Raw genomic sequence first — 24,869 nt, 5'->3', positions numbered from 1 at the left:
GCAGAGAAGCAGATGATGGAATGATTTACTCAAACTCAAGAAGTCTGAAGCAAAATTAGAACCCAGTTGTAATCCCTTTCTCATTCTGAATATATAAGAAGGTCAAGGCCAGCTCTTGATCCTTTTTAGAACATTAGGAAGGATTCTGACAGCTGGGCAGAGTGTTGCAGTGATAACCAGACCTCATATATGCACACACTTCCTTTAGATAGAGAAGACTAACTAAAGTGTGCATGGGAGGTTATATGTAAGTGTGAAGAGAAGCATTCATGGTATGCTTAAGGGAAACATGAATGTGGAAGGGGGAATGTACTGTGTTGGGGGAGAGGACATCTTTGAGAGAGGAAGCAGATGTACGTCTGAAATGGGAAAACATTGAGGTTTCAGCTACTTTGCATGCAGCATAGATCCTCCAAGCCAGCCAGCTACACAGAATGCCTGACAGCATCCAGTAATGTACTTTGTAATCAAATCACAGACAGGTCTGGTGCAGTATGCAAGAGAATACATGTTAACAAAATGCACATACTAAAAATACCAGAAATTCTTCATGTGCTCCTGCAATGATTGAACATTTATTAAATAGCTGAATAAATGCATAAAATTAATTCAAAATACCAGGTGTAACTAATGCCCCACAATACTCCACCCCCCAGGGTGCCTGATCAGCAATGAATGAAAGAAATAGCTTTGTATCTTCCAGTATTTTCAAACATAGTCTTTCCATTATCATTCCAGAATAGTGGAGAGAGCAGGGAACATGGACTAAGGACTGAACCCACAGCTTTTTTCAGGGGGTCTGTTCTTCTGAGTATGTGAACTTTTCTATTGCCTGCTAATCCATGTTCTCCCAACTACTGATGAAAGGGCCCAGGCTCTGTATATTTCTCACATGCACACAGAAAATGTACCCCTTCCCCCCTCCAATGGCGGTATTTTCAGCCAGCCCCCCCCCCCCCAAAAAAAAATGTGGAAGTGCAAGCTGGAGCCAGCACATAACAGCTCAGTCCCTATAAAATGTGGCAGAAACTAAAAAGACAGAGCTGTCCAGATAACAGAAAAAAATGAAGCTTTGGTTTAGTGGTTTGAAACAATACAAGAGTAATTGAACATCTATTTTTCTGGTGTTCTACTATAGGCAAAATCCAGCTTCTTGGGGGTCTCTACTTCTACATGTTTTATTTCTAACTCAAAGTAATTTATTCAATAGTTGGTAAGGCTCTTTCCATATTTTGCATATGTGACTAGGGTGAGGTGTTTTGTGAGCATGTTGTTTCCGTGTAGGGATTTGCAGGACTCCAATTTGTTCTCATTTCCTAACAAGAAGTGTGTTCTAAATAGAGACTGGTGGCTATTGTGCGGATGGGTCCCTCAATACTTACTCCACCCCATAAGAACAGCCCAGTATATATGAACCAGCACCTTTTTGACTAGGAAACTAAAACCACACAGACAATCTGGAGAAAAGGACCCTTGGCACCATCTATCCTTTTGGTACTTTGCATTGGAGGGAAGGACAACAGAACAGGTGCCCTTCCCTCCAATGCAAAGTTACAAAAGGATAGATGGTGCCCGAGTCCTTTTCTAGATATGGAGAAACCAAGACAGGCTGAAACCTCAGTTAAGCTTTGGATCTAGATCTGTTTTCTGCACAATGCAAGTCTGAGGCAGTTCCTTAACTAAAGAGGAAGGGTAAATGGCTTATGACAGAATTTAGACTTCCTGTCTAATAGCAATGTGAACAAAATGTCCTTCAGCCTAAAGGACAGCATAACTATACAGATTTATAATCCTACAATTCTACACAGCCCTGCAGTGCAGTACAGCACAGCACAGCAGCCACATCAGATGTTCAAATTCTTCAGTTCCTTTCACTCTTCATGTAGCACAACCACAGACTGTGCCCTACCTATTCCCAGCACTGAGGTAGCAAACAGGTGGGTACACTAGGAAAAAGCTGCACTACAGAGCTGTGCCGGAATGGAAGATGTACAGTTGTATTGAGGGAATGCAGTGCTAGAATAATATGGGATGATGCATGATGAGTTTGAAATGCATTTGTAGAGCTTTGTATGGGAGCCTCAGTATTGGAATAGCATGAGGTGCTGTATAGCAGAAATGAGGTACATTGGCAGACGTGTGTGTGAGGAACCCAGTTGTGGAAGGGATGGTGCTGCTGCAAGGTGAGAATGAGGTACTTTGTCAGAGCTGTGTGTGTGTATATTAGGGAATCTCAGCACTGGAATAGCAGGGAGTGCTGCAGGGTGAAACAAGGTGCTTTTGGCAGGGATGCATAAAGCAAATACTGTATAGCATTTTCTTAGTTTTTATAGCTTTACATCAAATGCAATTAGCCCTACAGTTACCAGAATGTTATTGCCGTGTTTGCATCTTCTACTAAATCTTTATATATTTGTCATTACTATGTAGTAACTTAAACTAGGTAAGTCGGGGGAGGGTACAGGCACAAACAACATACCAGGCGAACTAAAATGTCAATACATTTATGAGGCTGAGGAAAGTAGACACCAAAATTCTGGGTCAGGGGTGAGTGCACACACTTTTGAGTCGGGAGTAGGGTCACATCATATTTATGGGTCACATTGTAATTCCGGGTCTAGGGGGAGTACACACTGTAGTTCTGGGTATATGGGGAGTACACATTGTGGTTCTGAGCCTCAGGAAAGCACAAATAACACAAACAATGCTAAAGGTGTTCAAATAGCTCAAACAGGAATATCCCTACTGAGACATAACAAAAATATAACATGGAGGGCTATGTACGTCAACGCACACAGTTTAGGAAACAAGATCCTGGAATTGGAAACAGAAATAAGGAATGCCGACCTGGATGTGGTGGCGATATCCGAAACCTGGCTCACAGACTCCCACGGGTGGGACATGGTCATACCGGGTTACAACTTGCTTCGCCGGGACAGAGAGGGTAGGAAGGGAGGGGGTGTAGCATTATATACTAAAGATGACATTAAGGTCACGAGAATCTCAGATGTCCAGTATACTGGGGAATCCCTTTGGGTTAATTTGGCCAGAGGGAAGGACAAATGCTTGTATCTTGGCGTAATTTACAGACCCCCAAGACAACAGGATGACCTGGATATGGAAATAATCGAAGATATAGAAAATATCACCTTGCATGGGGACACAGTATTGCTAGGTGACTTCAACATGCCTGATGTGGATTGGGTTACACTTACCTCTGCTTCCGGCAGCAGCAGGAGGCTATTAAACTCTATGAAAGGAGCAAGCCTCAGGCAAATGGTGTTGGAACCGACAAGGGATCAGGCAATACTGGACCTGATACTTACCAATGGAGAAAGTGTCACAGAGGTCTCGGTGGGCGACACATTGGCCTCCAGTGACCACAACATGGTATGGTTCAATATCAGGAAAGGTTTCACTAAATCTACTACACTAACCAATGTCCTCAAATTCAAGGACACAAATTTCAAGAAATGGGAGACTTCGTTCACCAGGCGCTACAAAGCCAAGAAGAAACCGATAATGTGGAAGACATGTGGTCAACTTTGAAAGCAACCATACAAGAAGCAACAAACCGCTATGTAAAATCAGTAAGTAAACGGCGAAGGAACAATAAGCCACAGTGGTTTACTGCGGAGATCTCAGACCTAATCAAGGAGAAGAAAAAAGCATTCATCTCTTACAAACAATCAGGGAAGCAGGACTCTAGAGCAGACTACCTGGCCAAATCAAAAGCCGTCAAAACAGCAGTCAGGGAGGCTAAATTCCTCATGGAGGAGTCTCTAGCAAAGAACATCCAGAAGGGAGATAAATCCTTCTTCAGGTATATCAGTGATAGAAGAAAAAACTCAGGCGGGATTGTACGTCTTAGGAAACCAGACGGAGACTATGTGGAAAAGGATTTGGAAAAAGCCCAGCTATTAAATGAATACTTCTGCTCAGTCTTCACCCGAGAAGCGCCAGGGCTCGACCCTCAGCTACAGACAAGGGTTGGCTCAGTTGACCCGTTTAGTAACTTTGAGTTTACGCCCAGCAGTGTCTACGGTGAGCTGTCAAAGCTCAAGGTTAACAAAGCAATGGGGCCGGACAACCTGCACCCCAGGGTGCTTAGGGAGCTGAGTGATGTCTTGGCGGAGCCACTGTCCGCGCTCTTCAACCTCTCCCTTAGTACAGGCAGCGTCCCGTTGGACTGGAGGACGGCTAACGTCATTCCACTCCACAAGAAAGGCTCAAAGATGGAGACAGCAAACTACAGACCAGTGAGTCTAACATCGATAGTGAGCAAACTAATGGAAACTCTAATCAAACACCAATTAGATAAGATCCTGGATGAGGAGAATCTACGGGATCCCCGACAACATGGATTTACTAAGGGGAGATCCTGCCAATCCAACCTGATCAGCTTCTTTGACTGGGTAACGGGGAAGCTGGATATTGGGGAGTCCCTGGACATCGTGTACCTGGACTTTAGCAAAGCATTCGATAGCGTACCACACCGCAGGTTACTGAGCAAGATGAGTTCTATAGGATTAGGTAACACATTGACGAAATGGGTTGGGAGCTGGCTTGGAGGTAGGCTCCAAAGGGTGGTGGTGAACGGCACCCCCTCCGAAATGACGGAGGTGATTAGTGGAGTACCACAGGGCTCAGTCTTGGGCCCAATCCTATTCAACATCTTTATAAGAGACTTGGCAGAAGGGCTTCGAGGTAAAATAACATTATTCGCCGATGACGCCAAACTGAGTAATGTAGTGGGCAAATGCACAACAGACGAAGATTCAGTCCCCGACAACATGATGCACGACCTACTCCTACTGGAGCGATGGTCTAGGACATGGCAACTCAACTTCAATGCCAAAAAATGCAAAGTTATGCACCTGGGCAGCCAGAATCCATGCAAGTCTTATACCCTTAATGGCGAGATCCTAGCAAAAACGGTAGCAGAACGAGACTTGGGGGTAATCGTCAGTGAGGACATGAAGTCTGCCAATCAAGTGGAGCAGGCTTCGTCCAAGGCAAGACAAATCATGGGCTGCATACGAAGGGGTTTCGTCAGTCGTAAGGCGGAAGTCATTATGCCATTGTATAGATCCATGGTGAGGCCCCACCTGGAATACTGTGTGCAATTCTGGAGGCCGCATTATCACAAGGATGTGCTGAGAATGGAGTCGGTGCAAAGAATGGCCACCCGGATGGTCTCGGGACTCAAAGATCTACCATACGAAAAACGGCTTGACAAATTACAGCTATACTCGCTCGAGGAGCGCAGAGAGAGGGGGGACATGATCGAGACGTTCAAGTATCTTATTGGCCGCATCGAGGCGGAGGAAGATATCTTCTTTTTCAAGGTCCCACGACAACAAGAGGGCATCCGTTGAAAATCAGGGGCGGGAAACTACGAGGTGACACCAGGAAATTCTTTTTCACTGAAAGAGTGGTTGATCGCTGGAATAGTCTTCCACTACAGGTGATTGAGGCCAGCAGCGTGCCTGATTTTAAGGCCAAATGGGATCGGCACATGGGATCTATTCACAGGGCAAAGGTAGGGGAGGGACATTAAGGTGGGCAGACTAGATGGGCCGTGGGCCCTTATCTGCCGTCTATTTCTATGTTAGATAATCCCTTCCCCATACTGGTAGCACAATGAAATGATAAAGAGTGCAATGGCCTGCTGGAAGTGAGTCTCTAGCTTACAGGTTCACACTGTGTACTGTCACAATGAACTGGAGCTAAAAAAGAAATAATTCTGTCAAAGAAAAAGGGTGCAGTTATAGTCTCATGGCCAACAATTCCCCCCCCCAAAAAAAAAAAAATTAAAAAGGATTGCTACATTGTTAACATAGCAGGCTTGACATTCTTTCTGTGCCTGCAACACTTAGGACAAGTGGTTGTTACTTGTGTGTCTGAACACAGCAAATCTGCCTCTGCAGGAAGGTGTCAAATGCCAAAGAGCTGCTAGATCAATGCAAGGAATCTGGGGGTCAAGGAATTAGGCCAAATGATTTCTATTTATAAAAAGCAAGAGAAGGCAAGCACACCATCAGCAGGTGACCTCTAAGTACAAGGGCAAAATCCATGCCTGCACACACCATGCTTATCGCATGGGCAAAAGCCATCCCCTGCATGCACCTGGCTTATCCCAAAGCCAAGGGCTGTCTCTGGGTTAGAACTGTCCCCTGCAAACACCAGGCTTATGCCTACTCATAAAAACTGGTGCGGTCAGTGGACGAATTAAGTGTTATGGTTACCAGTGGATTTCTATCACATTGCTTGCAAAGCTTATCCCCCTTACTCTTTTCTAGCTAGTAGTAACTAGGAGACACATTTTGAAATTCTCCATCTTTCATCTCACAGCAGTGGCTTAAACGTGTTACTGTGTTAACTCTCTAAAGCAGCCACAGTTCTGTAGTCTAATGTCCTAAGCTAGCATCTCAGGATTTGAGATGTCACACCAGGAACTAATGAGGAGCCTAGCTGAACCAGTAGGGTCATTTTCTCTCCCAGCATAAAGTATCTAAAGGGATCCTATGGGATGAGACTGTTGTAAGTCTGTACATATTAACATTTCTGTTTTTCAAGAATGGCACAGTTATCCACTTAGTTGAACATCAGATCTACATTTTGTCCTGAGCTTTGCTCAGATTTAACTCCCCTCCCCCAGGCAGTAAAACACATCACACACAGCTGCATGGAAGCAATAAAACCAATTTATTTAAAGGTGGTGCAATGAGCTGCATAAAAACCTCTCATTATTCATTAATTGAAAAGGAAACTTGAGCGATCTGTGGTCTGCACTGCTCTTTCTTGAATAGGGAACTGGAAATGACTCAACCTTCTCAGCTCCTCCATCCGCTGAAGCCCGAGGCAGGTCTGAAACAGAAGCAAGAACAACCAGGGTCAGGTAGCAGCCTGGCCAACCCTTCACACATGGAGAAGGGGTTTAGGATTACTTATACAACCAGTTTTACTCTAGAAGGAGTGCAACCCAGGAGCACTTGCTCCTTAGTGCATGCATCCTAAGAGCACTCCCTATTCACTTCTTGTATATTTCTATTTTCTTTCTCTATTCCTCTCCTTATGGCTCTAATCCACTTTCTGCTTCTCATTCACACTCTCCCCAATCTCACTCCCTTTCCCTCTCCTCTCCACCCCACAAGTCCTTACTATCTTTCTGCTTTTACTATCCCTTCACCAGTCATCCTGTCATCTACCTCAGTGTTCTTCAACCTTTTTACACCTATGGACTGGCGGAAATAAAAGAATTATATCGTGGACCGGCACCGGTCCGCGGACCAGCTGTTGAAGAACACTTGTATATAGCATAACTCTTGTCATAGTCCTGCTTTGTAGACTTAAATTTGAAAGTAATTATGGAGTTTATTACAACAAAACCAACCAAATCTCCTATTCTACAAAAAATCGCTTTAAATCTCCCCCCTCAGACACTGTTCTGCTTACTGGCATGTTTGCTTCTGTATTGCACAGACATAGCTTCTCCACTTTGGTAAGGTCTAGTGCAGGAGTGTCAAACTCAATCACATTAAGGGGCCAAAATCCAAAACACAGGCTAAGTCATGGGCCAGACCCCATCCAATCTCCACCCCAGACCCCGCCCCCATAATAGTACTAATTGTAATACCATTTGTTCCATTCATTTTTCACATATACCCACAATATAATCTTATTAACAACACATAATGGTTACCACAAAATTAAAGCACACTGTATGCTTCTCAACATTCATTCCTACCACAACACAGATAACCCCTAAGCAAATACAGGATCAAAAACTAAAAGTACTAATATATACAAACAAACCCTAAGATGTAATACAACCCCAAAGAAAAAGAAACAAATGCATTCTTCCTGAACAGTGCAAAATACAGACAGCAGATGTAAATTCTCAAAATTGACACAATTCAATCACTAAATTCAAAATGAAATCATTCCCCCTACCTTTGTTGTCTCCCTCCCTCCATGCTGTGCCCCAATTAGGTGCCTTCTGGCCTGCTTCTGCCTGGCTGTTTTATGCTGCCCCCGGTGTTAACTTCTGGCTGGCTCCCTCTTTCTCACTGCCACAGTGCACAAAGCTGCAGGCAGCAGTTCCTTACGCATCCTGCGCCTCATCTGGAAGCCTTCCATCTGATGTTGTGATGTCAGAGAGAAGACTTCCGGTTCAGGCACAGGACGCGTGTAGGAGCAGCTGCCGGCAGCAGTGAGGAAGAGGGAGCCGGCTAGAAGATAATGCCGCATTGATCACACCATGGACCGGCAGTTGAAGAATATTGATCTACTTTATTCTCTGCTCTCAAGCTCAAACATTCTCTCCCATTCATCCATCTCCTTTCTCTCTGAGCACTTCATGTTTTCATAATTGCCATCATTGTTCCCCTTTGCTTTGGTACACTCTCTTACTCCTGCTCACCACTGGGGATATCAATCCCAACCCGGGCCCTTCACACCAGCTGCTTCTCGATGTGTGTAACCGTGCTAACCTTATACCTATCTTTCTCCTTCAGTCCTCTATCCCTTTCTCATGTGCCATGTGGAATGCCCACGCTGTGTTCAACAAACTGCCCTACATTCATGTCCTCTTTATCTCCAAATCCCTTTACCCGCTTGCTCTAACTGAAACATGGATTGGCCCTGAGAACTCAACTGCAGCTGCTGCCCTCTCCCAAGGTGGCTACCACTATCATACACAGCATGCCCTACTTGTTGAGGTGGAGGTGTTGGACTTATTCTCTCTTCTTCTTGCAGATTCCAACCTCTTCTCCCACCTCAATCACACAGCCTTTCTGCCTTCGAAATCCACTCTGTCCGCCTATTCACTGCTCTACCTCTCCAAATAGCAGTCATTTATCGTCCCCTTCCTCCTTTCTCACTGAATTTGACTCCTGGCTTTCCACCTTCCTTGATTCATGTTTTCTTTTCCCCTTTTTGGGGGATTTTAACATTCATGCTAACGATCCCTCTGACATTTATGCCTCTAAGTTTCTTGCCTTAATCTGCTCATTCAAACTCCAGCTGTGCTTCACTACCCCCACTCACCAGTATGGTTGCTGTCTTGATCTTGTCTTCTTGTCCAACTGCTTTCTCTCTAACTTCTCTACCTCACTACTCCCCATCTCTGATCATCATCTGATAATCTTCACAATTACTCCCCCTTCCCCTCAGCCATGTCCAATCACCACCAACAGGTTTCAAAAGCTTCAAGCCCTCGATCCTTCCACATTCTCAACCAATGTTTCACCTCGCCTCCACTATGTTATCTATGTCTGTCCAAGAGGCTGTCTCATCAGACAATTCCATTCTCTCCTCTACTCTGGACACCCTTACTCCTCCTCTTCCTCGCATTGTCAGGCGTACGAAACCTCACTTGGCTCACTTCCAATATCTGCTACTTACATCCCTGTACCTGCTGTGCCAAGTGCCTTTGGCTCAAATCTCACACACATGCTGACTTCCTTCACTTTAAATTTATGCTGACCTTTAATTCTGCTCTTCAACTGATCAAGCAAGACTATTACATCCTACTAACCAACTCCCTTTCTTCCAAACTACGCTACTCTTTGCCACGCTGAACTCCCTCCTCAAAGCACCCCCCCTCCAACTCCTCCATCTTTTTCTTCTCAGATGATGACTGAATACTTCCATGACAAGGTTCACAAGATCACCCTTGAATTCGTCACAAATCACATCCTTCTCCCCTTTCCACCATCTACTCTCTTGACGTTCAAGCTCACACTATTCCTTCTTCCTTTGCCCAAACAACTTGAGAAGCATCCACACATCCTTCCCTTGCCTGGTACCACCCTCTTGACCCTCCTTCACCTACTACTGACTTTTCTTCCCTGAAATTACAAGCACAGGGAAAAATGCTTTTGCACCTGAATAAATTCATGTAAACCATTCTGAGCTCCCCTGGGAGAACGCTATAGAAAATTGAATAAATAAATAAATTTAGTTCAGTCACTGAAGTAACTGTCCTCAGCCAGGGCCATGAATCAGAGCTCTTTCTTGAACCCTGCAATCCTGGTCCTGAATCCAGCCACTAGATGATACCATTATGTAATGATCACAACTCCATCTCTAGCATCTCCTGTTAAACAGTTCACCCAGAAGTGGAAGACCTAACTCAAAGGTAAAACCAGGGACCTTCTATATACCAGGCCAGCCCTTTAACAATCTATTTCAATAGCACTGGATGGACTAGCAGAAGACCAACACTGTGGCTATATAGCAATCGAGAGTTGGAACAAATAGTGGCAATCTGATAGCACAGTGGCAGTACTGCTGGGAAGTATACACAGGATCATTTACTGCTCTCCAAGCAGCAGGGGATACTGTGAGAGGAACACAGATCATTTCCCCACTCCTTAGACTGACAGGGGTTATTAAGAACATAAGAATAGCCTTACTGGGTCAGACCATTGGTCCATCTAACCCACTATCCCATCTTCATGGTGGCCAATCCAGGACATAAGTATCTGGCAAAAACCCAAATTGTAGCAGCATTCTTTGCTACCGATCCATGGCAAGCAGTGGCTTCCCCCATGTCTGTCTCAATAGCAGACTATGGACTTTTCCTCCAGGAACTTGTCCAAACCTTTTTTAAAACCAGCTATGTTAACCGCTCTTACCACATCCTCTGGCAATGTGTTCCACAGCTTAACTATTCTCCGAGTGAAAAAATATTTCCTCCTATTGTTTTTAAAAGTATGAGGGGATTTATAGGGCTGTCCCGTGATCTTCAGACTGACAGGGAGTGCTGGGAGGGGGTGAGGGATAACAAAGCGGATATGCAGAATTGGTTCAGCCTAACAGATAATAAAACTTCCTGTCAATACTAAGTAACAGAAGAATGGTGGGGAATGTAGATAAACTCCCCAAACAATCTCTCTTCCTGTAGTCCTGCCATTTATCTGCCTTATTTCATGCTGGTGGTGTATTAGTGGGCAGGGGATCAGGAGGGGGCCATAACCCTCAGGCACCAGCCTCAAAGGGAAATACTGAAGGAGCTAGGTGGTTATAAAACAAAAGCATGGGTGCCTTTGTGATGTGGTTTGTTGGGGGGGGACACAAATGTAAACATTGGCCATTGGATGCTGGTGATCCATGATATACCACTCTTTGATGTCATTAAAACTAGTTACATGTTTGCCATAGGTACTTACTGGTTAGGTGATCCAAAACCAAACCCTGAAACAGAGAGAGAAAAAGTCTATTCAGTTTTCAGGGATAAATGCAACCGACTCAGGCAGCAAACAAACAAAGGTCCCTCCCAACTCTCATCCCAGTCCAGTGCTTATTCACAGCTGTCACTCACTAAACATGACACAGTACTGATCTCTACTGCATAACATGAGTTAAGGACCAGGAAAAATGCAAAGAGGATTCCCCACTACTCTAGTCCACATCCCCACACCCTGCCTGCTCCTCTTCTCTCACCAATTAAGATTTCCAAAATCCAAAATGTTTTTGGAAGAAAGGCAGGAAAATAGAAATAGTATGATACAGACATTTAAATAACCCTGTGGCATAAACAAATAGGAGGGAGGCCTCTTACAACTGAAAGGAAGCTCTGGAACAAGGTGGATATAGAACAAAGGTGAAAGGGGATAAACTCAGGAGAAATCTAAGCAATGAATGCATGGAAAGAGCCTTTCAATAGTGGTGGAGATAAAGACTGTATGTGAATTCAAAAGAGCATGGGAGAAGCACAAATCTCTGATGGATGGGATTGTAGAACTGAGGCCTAGATTCTTAAAAAATGTGTTAAAAAAATGACTATAGCAGCCATTCTGGTAGTGAATTAAAAAAAAGTAAGTCATTCTCCAAAAAAAGCTCATGTAAATGACGTTGGTGTAGTGCAGCGAAGACTTGCTAAATTTGCATGTGCCCATCACTGGTGATAGCGATGGGCATATGTGCAGAAAAAAAACACAAAAAGAAAAAACAAAACAAAAACACAACAACAGCGGGAGAGATGTTCAATCCCATTCTCTCCCACTGCCACACAACACTCCCCTGCAGTGGGAGAGATGCCCACTCTCTCACGCTGCCAAGCAAAATTCCCTAGCATTGGGAGAGATGCCCACTCTCTCTTGCTACCAAACCAACTCCCTTCCCCCAGCAGCGGGAGAAATGCCCATTCTCTCCCGCTGCATCACAACACCCCCCTGCCTCTGACCCCTCTCCCTGTATCTTTAATTAGATGGCTGACCGGAGGAATGCCTACTCCCTCCGGCCAGCTAGCCCACCTCTTCCAACATGGGTCTTCCCCTCCCCGATGCATCCTGGGATGCAACGGGAAGGGGTCTGGGGCTCTGATTGGCCCAAGTTGTTTAAGGCCCCTCCCATAAGAGAGGCCTTATACAATCTGGGCCAATCAGAGCCTCAGGGCCCTCCCCGGATGCACCAGGAAAGGGCCTAAGGCTCTGATTGGCCCGGACATCTAAGGCCCCTCCTATGGGGCATCCTTGCCAATCAGAGCCTTGGGCCCTTTCCTGGTGCATCCGGGGAGGGGCCTGAGGCTCTGATTGGCCCAGGTTCTATAAGGCCCCTCCTTTGGTAAGGGCTTTAAACAACTTGGGCCAATCAGAGCCCCAGGCCCTTCCCCGGTGCATCCCAGGATGCATCAGAGAAGTGAATGCCTATTTTGGAATAGGTGGGCCAGCTGGCCGGAGGGAGTAGGCATGCCTCCAGTCAGCCAACTAATTAAAGATATGGGGGAGAGGGGTTGGAGGCAGGGGGAGGGTGTTGTGATGCAGCGGGAGAGAATGTGCATCTCTCGGGAGGGTCACTTGGCAGCGGGAGACAGTGGGCATCTCTCCCACTGCAGGGGAGGTGTTGTGTGGCAGCAGGAGAGAATGGGCATTTCTACTGCTCCTGGGGAGGGAGGGTCGCTTCTCAAAACGGCTTTTCTAGCAGTCTCTGACACTGCCATGCCGGGGTTTTAAACAGTGCTGTCACTGTAATGCCATCCTCTGGACCAGTCGCTGATTTTTGTCGCCAAAAGCTGACGCTGCTCTTGGAGAATAGCTCAGCGATTTTAAAGAATCCACTGGAGTGCTCATTTTAATGCTGAAGATCCCATTTGCATGTCAGTGTTGGAGACTGCTAGAAACCTCACAAAAACAGAGATGAGCTGTTTTGATAATCCGCCACTAAAATGCATGCAGGCTAAATCGTCGGAAAACAGTTTAGTGACGGCGTTAAACTTTTGAGAATCTGGGCCTTAGTAGTTAGGTACTGATGGGCAGACTGGATAAGCCATATGAGCTTTATCAGCCATTGTTTTCTGAGCAATTTTATCCCTTATCTTGTTCTTCCTCTGAACTGCCAGAGAGATCTTGCAATCTATGCAGCTGGCCAGACTTCCTGAGAATAGGAAAAGGCCAGGATAAAGGATGAAGAGGATAAGGACCAGAAGAGTGAAGGTAATAAAAGTTAGGACACGGGAGAGTGGGGAGAGGGAGAGAAGATTGTACAGGTAGAGCACAGACTGAGGATGTACATATGAAACAAGAACGCCTCCCTCCCTGCAGTATCTCTTATTAAAGCAGTATTGCACAATAGTCCTTTTCTTGTATTTCAGAGGAGAACATCCCTAAAGAGATCCAAAAGGAATTAAACACATGAAGTTTGTCCTCTCATTGAAACTCAACCCCTGCAGCCTTTCCTTTTATATCATGGCAGTTGTTCCAAGCCATTTAATAAAATAAACAGCAGCACAAAGTTCAAAGAAGAAACAAAAGTATAAAGACAAAATATAAGCAACTGTCTTATGCATGGCATGTGTACTTCTGGAGTCCAGTTTTTCCCTCACCTCCTCCTCCACCGCTGCTGCCACTACCACCTCCACTCGAACCAAAACTGGAAAAGCTGGCATTCTGGGTTCCAAAGCCGCCTGGAGACTGCTGAGATAGTGAACCAAAGCTTGGTGTGGTCTGGTTTGCTAGATTGCCAAAACTGTTGGTGTTACCGCTGCCACTGAAACTGTGTATATAGAGAGAAACGGCACTGAGTACAGCTGCTGAAGCCCAATTAGGGAGTTCAATGTAGCACTAGCCACCCACCTTCTGTGAGAAAGGTAGCTGGCACATAGCTTAGCTGTCTGAGAACTATTACCTGGTGCTGCATAGGAAGTGCATGGAGGGAATCCTGGACAGCTCTAATGTCAAGCATTTCAAGGAAGCTATTAACAAACGCTTCATTCTGAAAGCAGGGCCACAAAATGGGGATGGCCAATACTGGGCACACCTACTGGCTAGTTTTGCAAACCTGAGCCCGGGACAAATGACCTCACTGCAAATGCAGGAGCAGTGTCTCAAACACTCAGTGAAAGTACATCACTAGCATAAATGCTACACTGAAGAGATCAGGAAAAATCTCAGTCCCAGGGTTTTGGAAATGCTTCCTCTGTTTGAAAAGCAGCAGACATTACACAAAACAGTGCAGAGCTAGGAACCTAGAACTTTCTTCAGCATGAAAGCTAACCACTCCATAAATGCAGCACAAACTGCCCCCCTGGTCTTGCCTTAGTTCCCCTCAGGATCAGATTGTGATGTTCTCATTGCTCCCCCACAGCATCTCTCCTTGCTCAGGAAGTCCACAGGAAACGTACACTAGAGTGCTTTGTCTGCTCTTTCCTCCATGTCTGTGGGTAAGTTTCTGTTTTAACTGATCCCCCTCCTACCTATTTTCACCTTCATGCAAGTGCTTCTTAGAGTGCACTACTCTAGTTTTTATACCAGGCTAGCTGAACCGAATGTGACTGTCCACTATATTAGGAAAATCCATATGCATATAATTGGATACACGCTAACAGCACAGAAAGGGTTAAGCAGCACAAGCTTGAGATGATCAGCAGAGAGAAAGTAAGAGCAATAGGGTGGGGCTAATTTAATAATCAATTTATGCTTGTGAAAAGCTATTGTACACACAAAAGTAGGCACTTACTAAATGGCCTGGGGGTGTACATTACCCATATGAATGAGAACACGAACATTAGCACGTCTGTGTGCAAATTAATAAAATACACACACACTGGCCTGGCATTATATATTTATACTAGTCTTTAAGCCCGTTACTTTAACGGGTGCTAGAGTAGATGTCTGTCTGTTTTGTTTTTCTTTGTCTCTCTGTCCTTGCACGCTGCCTGTCTGTCTGTCATTTTTTCTGTTTGTGTCTCTCCCTATGTCCTTAGTGCCCTCAGTGCCTCCTTCCTATATCCTTAGTGCCCCTTCCTATGTCCTTAGTGCCCCTAGTGCCTCCTTCCCATGTCCTTAGTACCCCTTGCTACGTCCTTACCTTAGTGCCCCAGTGCCTGCATACTGTGTCCCTAGTGCCTCAGTGCCTGCATACTGTGTCCTTAATGCCCCTAGTGCCTCCTTCCTGTGTCCTTAGTGCCCCCCGGTGCCTCTGTCCTGCTTAGTGCCCTCAGTGCATCCTATGTCCTTAGTGCCCTCAGTGTCCCTTTCTATGTCCTTAGTGCCCCCAGTGCCTCCTTCCTATGTCCCCATCATTATCTTCCAGACTTTGTCCCATCCCCACCCCCGATGCCAGCCTGCCTGCCTGCCTCCCATCCCCCTGAGCAGCATGTATCCATTTAAACTCCCCCCTCTGCGCCGACCCTACCCGGCACACCCGAAACCCCCGTTGACCCTCCCAGCTGACCCTCCCACCGCTAGACAGCCGACAAACCTCCCAGCTCCAGCAGCGTCCGAGGCACAGTAAATACGTTGTTTCGTGGTCTTCTACTGGCCTAATTTCCTCTGCCGCATCTCTGATGATGTCATCAGGGACGCGGCAGAGGAAATTAGCCAGTAGAAGGACGCGAAGCAGCGTGTTTATTCTGCCTCGGACGCTGCTGGAGCCGGGAGGTTTGTGTTCGTCTCGCGGTGGGTCGGCTGGGAGGGTCAACGGGGGTTTCTGGTGTACTGGGTAGGGTCGGCGGCGGGGAGTTGCAGCGTGTTACTGGTGTGCCGAGTAGGGTCGACGGCGGGGGGGGGAGTCGCGGCGTGTTACCTGTCGCTGGTCCTTAGACGCGCACCTGCGTACTCTTACCTGCCACAGCCCGACAGATCAAGGATCAGGGAACACAGGGTAAGAGTGTGCATGCGCGCTTACCATTTTATTATATAGGATGTGCCTCCTTTCTCTGGGGTATTTTATAAGAAGACACATAAACACATATATTATCTTTAGAAAACATGCCCTAAAACATGTGCCCTTCTTGCTTTGTGTGCTTAGAATGTGAAAATGGTTTATCCAATGGGCACTCCTGTATCTCCTCATTCAATGCAGATAGTAATGTTGTGTGTCTGTGCTTCATGACCATCAAAATGCAGCAAGATGACCCTGTGCATTCCTATAATATCAGGAAAGCTATGGCAACTGACATAGAATATCACTAAAGTGCGAGTCATGTTGGGACATTTTCTCCCAAAATTTGGGGAAGAGTCCTGTAGGACTGAACCTACAACAGTCACTTGTGGAAGCCGAGAACTAAGAAATAGCCAGTCAGTATGTACAGACATTTCCTATCCAGGGGAAGAAAATGAGTCAAAGACACATAAAAGCATGAGAGAAACCAAGGCATGGAAAGGGGGAGGGAGAAAGGCATGGAGAAAGACAGACAGGCAGGCAGAGAGGAAGAGGGATATTTGGCAGTTGGAAGGCTATGTGTGTGTTGTGGAGTAGATAAATGGAGAGGAAACGGGTGCAGTAGGAAGAGGTGGGACTTGGCATGGGGTGTAACTCTGCCTATAGAGACTGATTGTCTGTATTTACTGCACAGTGAACTTCTAGCCATTCTCTTACCCAAATCCTCCGGTGCTTGCTGCATCTGTACCCTCGCCGAACACTTTGCCTCCCGTCGAGCCCAGAGGGTTTGAAAAGGCTGGGGCTGAACCGAATGCTGGCACCCCTCCAAATCCTGGGGATCCCCCAAATGTAGGAGGGCTGCCAAACACCGGAGCAGCACCGAAGCCACCTGAGCAAAACAGAGGCAAAAACAAAACAAATGGACAGAAACATGAAGCAAATGACAAGACAATAATCCACACACCAAGACCCTGTACCCTCAGCATAACTGGCCACAATCTACACAGAGATCTTGCATCCAGTTCCAATCTATCCGCTGAGACTGTACCAACACCACACTCAGCCCTGCTCCACACACAAAGATTCTGTACCCACAGCACACCTGGATCATAATGCACACACCAAGGCTCTGTACCTGCAACATATCCATCCATAATCTATGTGCATGAAGACCATAACAGCCCCAGTCCACAAGAGACACTGCACCTGAAGTACACCCATCCACAATGCATCAGAGATCTTGCACCCACAACACACAGGGCTATAACCCATGTCAAGACCCTGCACCTGAATGCAGCCAAAATCCACATATACGGATCGTGTGCACGTAATGGCTGATTCTACAAACAGGCATCCAAATTGCAGGTGGCAGTAGCTGTCCTACCGCCATCTGGCAGCCAATGAGGATGCATATTTTAAGAAAAAACTTGGGCCAGGAAGGACGTGTAGGGATTCTTAAGCTCGACCAAGGCAGGTTGTGGGCATGGTTTTGCCCAGAAGTGGCTTTGGGCAAGTTTAAGCATCCGTATGCATCTTCCTAGAGCCGCAATAAGATGCCTGCAAAATGCTGGCCTACATTTCAATTGGAAAAGTAGACACAGCCAGCTGAGCTGATTGCGGCATGGGAATCCCTGATCAGCTGAGCCGGATAACTCCTCAAAACTATGGCTTTGGGGAGTCCTGCTGTTCAGCTGATTTGAGGGGAAATACTCCTGCCATGATCAGCTGAGCTGGCTGTGGTAGAGGACCCCCTCAACATCTGCAATTGGCAGAGGGGATGTCCACTCCCTCCTGCCTAACACCTCTCGATCCCCCAACACCCTACCACCCCACCCCGACACTGCACCCTGCCAAGATCCACATAATGAAACTTTGCACCCTGTCCTGCGCATGTCTACAGTCCACTTACCACCACATACATGAACACTATTCACACTAAGGCACCATGCTTGCACTGCACAGGGGTATGATTCACAAACTAAGATCCTGCTCCTGTAGCATATATGGCTATGATGCATACGCACAGTCTGCATCTGTATTGTGGATGGCAGAGTGTTGGGGAGAGGACGGTGAACAACAGGATAATAGGAGAATTATTAGGAAGGGGCTGTGTCATTAATATCACCAAACTGCAGGGCTGGGAACAACCCTTAACACTGGATACTTCTATTTAAAGCAGCATTAACTATAAAAGACAAAAGACTTTTACAGTTGTTACCCCCTGCTCAGCACTGACCTCTCTCAGGTAGACCTTTGCCATTCTGTAACCATTAATCATGCTCTGAGAGCCGTAACTGGGGATAGGTGGGGAGGAAGCAAGGGACGAAATGGAGTAATATGAAAGCACATATGATGATAAGGTTGTGAAGGGTAGGGGGAAAGGGGAAGAGGACACGATAGAGGAAATGGGAAGAGGACACGATAGGGCTTTGGGTAGGGCACCAGAAGATTTTGGCGGGCTCAGAGCTGTGATAATAACATGCATTTTAATAAATGCAGCGACATTTTAACCTTCGTAGGGTAGCGTAACTGATATGGTTCAGTTACATACATGCCTAAACTGGCACAGTAAATATCTCTCTTAAAAGAACTAGGGTTGAATTATTTAATAGTATACCAGAGCTCCATTTACACAGGCTTCTGCCAGACATCTGCTGGGGTAGATATAAGAAAGTTTGTGCACTTTTATAGAGCAAACTCTAGCTACCAAAGGCCATGCACATCATCTACCTTTAACATTAAACATTTTCAGTCCTGTTTTTCCTGCTGCAGAGGCCTGAAGATTTTGGACTGATCAGAAATGGAAAGCTAAATACCAACTAGGCTCAAAATAGGATTGATGGCCAAGATTAATACATGTACATGGTGAAAATAGAATAATAGTGTTAATGGTTGCTTGGTCACAGGTCTGCTGAATGGAGCAGGATGTAACACTGGACAGATACTCATATGATCAAATATGATCTACAAGGAGGACATCTTTCCTTTAAGGGACAGTCCATATAAGTGAAGAATAAAGAGTATGCTATAAAGAACTCATGCAATATCTCATATTATAAACCTGACCCATGTACATAACTAAGTCTGCTGTACAGTGAAAAGGGAATCTGTGATCAAAGTCCACCTAAGGCAGGGGTAGGCAATTTTATACATTGAGGGCTGCATAAATGTCAGTACTATACCTGGAGGGCCACAACATTATGTAATGTCGGAACCACAAATGCACAGAGCTCTAGAGACCTTCTGTGACAAATAAAAATAACTAAAAATGATAAAAACAAACTGCTAGAATGGCTATTCTATAAATATTTGTAAAATACAATATTTAAAATTGCCAAAACTCTGGTTAATAGTATTTTCTATGTATAGTTCTCATAGTCTCAGGGGCCACATAAAATTCTATCGTGGGCTGCAGGGTGCTCACTTCTTAAGATGAGATAAAGCAATGTTACTTACCGTAACAGTTGTTATCCAGGGACAGCAGGCAGCTATTCTCACTAGTGGGTGATGTCATCCGACAGAGCCCCGATACGGACATCTTGAAAGCATGTCTTGCTTGAAGAAACTTAGAAGTTTCGAGATGCCCGCACCGCGCATGCGCCAGTGCCTTCCCGCCCGATGTACCGGGCGTGTCTCCTCAGTTCAGGTAGCTAGCCTGAGAAGCCAACCCAGGGGAGGTGGGTGGGACGTGAGAATAGCTGCCTGCTGTCCCTGGATAACAACTGTTACGGTAAGTAACATTGCTTTATCCCAGGACAAGCAGGCAGGTATTCTCACTAGTGGGTGACCTCCAAGCTAACCCCAATGGGATGGTGGGAGAGTTGGCAACCTAAGAGAACAAATTTTGTAATACAGTTTGGCCAAACTGTCCATCCCGTCTGGAGAAAGCATCCAGACAATAATGAGAGGTGAAGGTATGAACCGAGGACCAAGTGGCAGCCTTACAAATCTCCTCAATCGGTGTCGATCTGAGGAAGGCTACAGAGGCTGCCATTGCTCTGACCTTGTGGGCTGTGACCTTACAGGGAAGGGATAATCCAGCCTGGGCATAGCAGGAAGAGATACAAGCCGCCATCCAGTTAGAGATGGTGCGCTTCGATACAGGGCGTCCCAACTTGTTTGGATCAAAGGAGACGAAAAGTTGAGGTGCAGTTCTGTGTGGCTTTGTGCGATCCAAGTAGAAAGCCAGAGCACGTTTACAGTCCAGAGTGTGCAAAGCAGATTCCCCAGGATGAGAATGAGGCTTTGGAAAAAACACTGGAAGCACGATGGATTGATTGATGTGAAATTCAGAGACCACTTTAGGTAAGAATTTTGGATGAGTACGGAGAACCACCTTGTCATGATGGAATACAGTGAAGGGTGGATCTGCCACTAGGGCCTGAAGCTCACTGACTCGGCGAGCTGACGTGAGGGCCACCAGGAAAACCACCTTCCAGGTGAGATACTTAAGAGGAGCCGTTTTGAGAGGTTCAAACGGAGGCTTCATAAGATGAGACAGGACAACATTGAGATCCCAAACCACAGGAGGAGGTTTGATAGGAGGATTGACATGAAAAAGTCCTTTCATAAATTTGGAAACCACAGGATGAGCAGACAAAGGTTTCCCCTGTAGAGGCTGATGGAAAGCCGCAATAGCACTCAGGTGGACTCGTATAGAGGTAGACTTGAGACCAGACTGGGACAGGTGTAGAAGATAGTCCAATACAGACGATAGAGAAGCTTTCTGAGGTTCTGTAGCATTGGAAATACACCAGGTCGAGAATCTCGTCCATTTTTGGGAATAGCATTGTCGAGTAGCAGGCTTCCTGGAAGCCTCCAAGACCTCCCTCACAGCTTGAGAGAACTGGTGAGGGGTTATGTTGAAAGGAACCAAGCTGTCAGGTGGAGAGACTGCAGGTTGGGATGAAGCAGTGAACCTTGATGTTGAGTAAGCAGTGAAGGAAACACTGGAAGAAGTATTGGCTCCCTGCTGTTGAGTTGAAGTAGAAGGGAGAACCAAGGTTGTCTGGGCCACCGAGGAGCAATCAGGATCATGGTGGCATGGTCTGATCGTAACTTGACCAGAGTCTTCTGAATGAGAGGAAAGGGAGGAAACGCATAAAGGAAGCGATTCCCCCACTCCAGTAGAAAAGCGTCTGCCTCGAGGCGGAGAGGAGTGTAGATCCTGGAGCAAAACTGAGGCAGTTTGAAGTTGTGGGGCGCTGCAAAGAGGTCTATCTGAGGCGTTCCCCACTGAGAGAAGATCTGATGAAGGGGTTTGGAATGGAGCGTCCATTCGTGAGGCTGGAGAAGACGGCTCAAGTTGTCTGCCAAGACGTTGTCCTTCCCCTGAATGTAGACAGCTCTGAGGAAGGTGTTGTGGCGAACCGCCCAATCCCAGACTCGAAGAGCTTCCTGACAAAGAGGGGCCGAGCCCGTGCCCCCTTGTTTGTTGACATAATACATGGCGACCTGATTGTCTGTGCGAATAAGGATCACCATGTCGTGAAGCAGATGCTGAAAGGCTTGGAGAGCATTGAAGATGGCTCTGAGCTCCAGAAGATTGATTTGATGGAGTCGTTCCGCACTGGTCCAGAACCCCTGAGTGCGAAGACCATCCAGATGGGCCCCCCATGCATAGTTCGATGAATCGGTCGTGAGAACCTTCTGGTGGGGAGGAAAGTGAAACAGCAAACCTCTGGATAGATTCGAAGAGGTCATCCACCAGAGAAGAGACTGCCGTAGAGCAGGAGTGACGATAATGTGACGGGACAACGGGTCGGACACCTGAGTCCACTGAGATGCCAGGGTCCATTGAGGAATCCTGAGATGTAGTCTGGCAAAAGGCGTCACATGAACTGTAGATGCCATGTGGTCCAAGAGGATCATCATGTGTCTCGCCGAGATGGACTGGCGAGAAGACACCGACTGGCAGAGTAGAAGGAGAGCATCCATGCATTGAGGAGGAAGGAATGCTCGAAGTTGAATAGTATCCAGAACAGCCCCGATAAAGGGGAGACACTGGGTGGGCTGAAGATGTGATTTGGGGAAGTTGATCTCGAAGCCCAGATTCTGCAGTAAAGAAATTGTGGACAAGGTCGCCGAAATGACCTCTGGGGCTGAAGGTGTCTTGATGAGCCAGTCGTCGAGGTATGGAAACACCTGGAGACCCATGTTCCGGAGTGCAGCGGCCACCACCACCAGACACTTCGTGAAGACTCTGGGAGACGAGGAAAGGCCGAATGGAAGCACTCGATACTGCAGATGGAGATGTCCCACCCGAAATCTGAGAAACTTGCGGGAGGCCGGATGTATCGGGATGTGAGTGTAGGCCTCCTTGAGATCCAGAGAGCATAACCAATCGTTCTGCTCGAGTAGGGGGTAAAGAGAAGCAAGGGTCAGCATGCGGAACCGCTCCTTGACCAAAAACTTGTTGAGGACTCGAAGGTCCAAAATGGGACGCAGATCGCCCGTCTTCTTCGGAACCAAGAAATACCGGGAGTAAAACCCCCGGTTTTGCTGATCTACTGGCACCGGCTCGACGGCTCGAAGCCGAAGCAGAGCCTGCGCCTCCTGTAGAAGAAGAGCGGTCTGCATCGAGTTGGAAGGATACTCTCTTGGCGGGTGGTCCGGGGGGACCCGTTGGAAATGAAGAGAGTATCCCTCTCTTACGATGGTAAGGACCCAAAGGTCCGAGGTGATCGACTCCCATTGATGATAAAAATGGTGGAGTCGACCCCCGATGGGAAAAACAAGGGAAGACAGAACGTCGGTTATGCTCCCTGGAAGAGAGTCAAAAGGGCTGAGTGGCCTTGGGTGCAGCCGGCATCTGAGGCTTCTGCTGAGACTTCTGTGGAGGCTGCCTCTTCGCAGGCTGTCTCGCTAGGGGAGCCTGTCTTGGTTGATAACGCCTCTGGTAGATTTGAGGCGGTCTAGATGGACGAGACTGTTGAGGCTTAGGCTTAGGACGCAGAATGGATTGAAAAGACTTCTCGTGGTCCGAAAGCTTTTTAGTGACAGTCTCGATAGACTCATCGAATAGATCCGCTCCCGCACAAGGCACATTAGCCAATCTGTCTTGGAGGTTCGGATCCATATCAATAGTGCGAAGCCAGGCCAGGCGACGCATGGCGACTGAGCAGGCCGCAGCACGTGCCGAGAGCTTGAAGGCATCGTAGGAGGATTGCATCAGCTGCAGCCGCAACTGGGACAGGGTTGCCACCACCTCCTCAAACTGGAAACGAGCTTCAGCATCGATGAAAGGGACGAACTTGCGGAGGACCGGCAAGAAAAAATCCAAATAAGAAGAGAAGAAAAAATTGTAATTGAGCACTCGAGTCGCCATCATCGAATTTTGGTAAACTCGTCTACCAAACTTGTCCATCGTTCTCCCCTCCCTGCCCGGAGGCACAGAAGCGTAGACTTGGGAAGGGTGAGAACGCTTGAGAGAAGACTCGACCAGCAGAGACTGATGAGAAAGTTGAGCTCCCTCAAACCCCTTGTGGTGAACGATGCGGTATCGAGCATCCAGCTTGCTGGGAACCGCAGGGATAGAATACGGTGTCTCAAAACAGCGCATGAAAGTCTGGTCCAGCAATTTATGCAAAGGAAGCCGAAGAGTCTCCGCCGGAGGGTGAGGCAAATGCATCGTATCCAAATACTCTTTAGAATATTTAGATCCAGTATCCAAAGTCACATCTAAGTCATCCGCCATCTGTCGGAGAAAAGATGAGAAAGACAATTGGTCCGCCAAGGCCGGCCGCCGAGACGGACTAGACGAAGTGGAAGCCTCCGGGTCTAGGGAGAGCTGAGACCGGCATGGAGAATAAGAGGTAGATGGTTCCTCATACTCTGGTCCCTCCGGTTGGGAAACATCGGACGATGAGTATCCCAAACGTTGCATCTTTTTCTGTGGGGACACTTCCGAATGACGTGAGGAGTGTCGAGATGAATGACGAGAACGATGCCCCTCCCGGTGCCGGGATGGGGAGCGAGAACTTCTGTGCATCGCACGATCCCCCGAAGCCTCTAAGGAATGGATGGGGCTCGAAGCGGTGGATCGCAGAGGTGGCAAGGACGCGGACTCACGCAGCGCCACCCAAGTCTGGTATGGAGTGCGGAAGAACTCTTCCTGCGATGCAGTATGCCCAGGACTCCGAATTTCAGGGACCGTCCCAGCGCCCTGTTGCCTTGGAGGAGTAATGGGCTCTAAAGGTGGCATATCAGGAAGGGAAGCCCTCCTGGAGGCATCCGCCGCCCTCCGCCGATCCCCCTCGTCGAGCAGCGAGATCGAACGGCGAGGGGGAGGGGGCGGACCGCCCTCAGGGACCGGTGCTCGGACTTCAACCTGAATGTTGGCGATAAGCCGGGGTCCCATAGTTTGCATAAGCTCGACAAACTGAGCTTCCAGCAGGGATCGAAGCGAAGCCGATATGGAGGGATCCGCACCGAAAGGGGGTCCTCCTGCACGGTCTTCGCGCTCCTTCGCGGCCAAGTGCTTCTGCTTAGTAGCTTTGGGCACCTTGATGACCACGGGAGGGACAGTGGAAGGCGGTACCTGAACCGAAGAGACAGAGGCAGGCGCCGCAGCGGAACTGGAAGCCGCAGCCAGTGTAAACGATGCTGGCTTCACGATGCCGGATGCGGAAGTCGTCGATGCAGGTTTCGAGCGGACCGGTGAAACCTCAGCAGATGTAGAAGCAGACAGATCCTTGGCAGTCTCCATCTTGAACATCGACTCCCAAAGTAAGCAACGCCGCTTGAACGAGCGCGCAGTG

General features: G+C 47.3%; 1 protein-coding gene across 3 annotated transcripts in view; it reads right to left on the bottom strand.

Moving 5' to 3' along the window:
- Positions 1–6,685: 6,685 nt before the first annotated feature.
- Positions 6,686–24,869, bottom strand: part of NUP214 (nucleoporin 214) — a 164,709-nt gene continuing 146,525 nt past the window's right edge. For all 3 annotated transcript variants that reach the window (XM_033960858.1, XM_033960859.1, XM_033960860.1), the window contains 4 exons: positions 16,828–16,999; positions 13,832–14,001; positions 11,178–11,202; positions 6,686–6,870 (listed from right to left, as the gene is read on the bottom strand). In XM_033960858.1, the coding sequence (XP_033816749.1) occupies positions 6,837–6,870; positions 11,178–11,202; positions 13,832–14,001; positions 16,828–16,999 (401 nt within the window). In that variant the 3' untranslated portion in view covers positions 6,686–6,836. The remainder of the gene's footprint in view (positions 6,871–11,177; positions 11,203–13,831; positions 14,002–16,827; positions 17,000–24,869) is intronic.

The sequence above is a fragment of the Geotrypetes seraphini genome, chromosome 10 (assembly GCF_902459505.1).
Source record: "Geotrypetes seraphini chromosome 10, aGeoSer1.1, whole genome shotgun sequence".
Taxonomy (NCBI): Eukaryota; Metazoa; Chordata; class Amphibia; order Gymnophiona; family Dermophiidae; genus Geotrypetes; species Geotrypetes seraphini.
The sequence above is the reverse complement of the archived record's forward strand: the minus strand, read 5'-3'. Positions and strand labels throughout refer to the sequence as shown.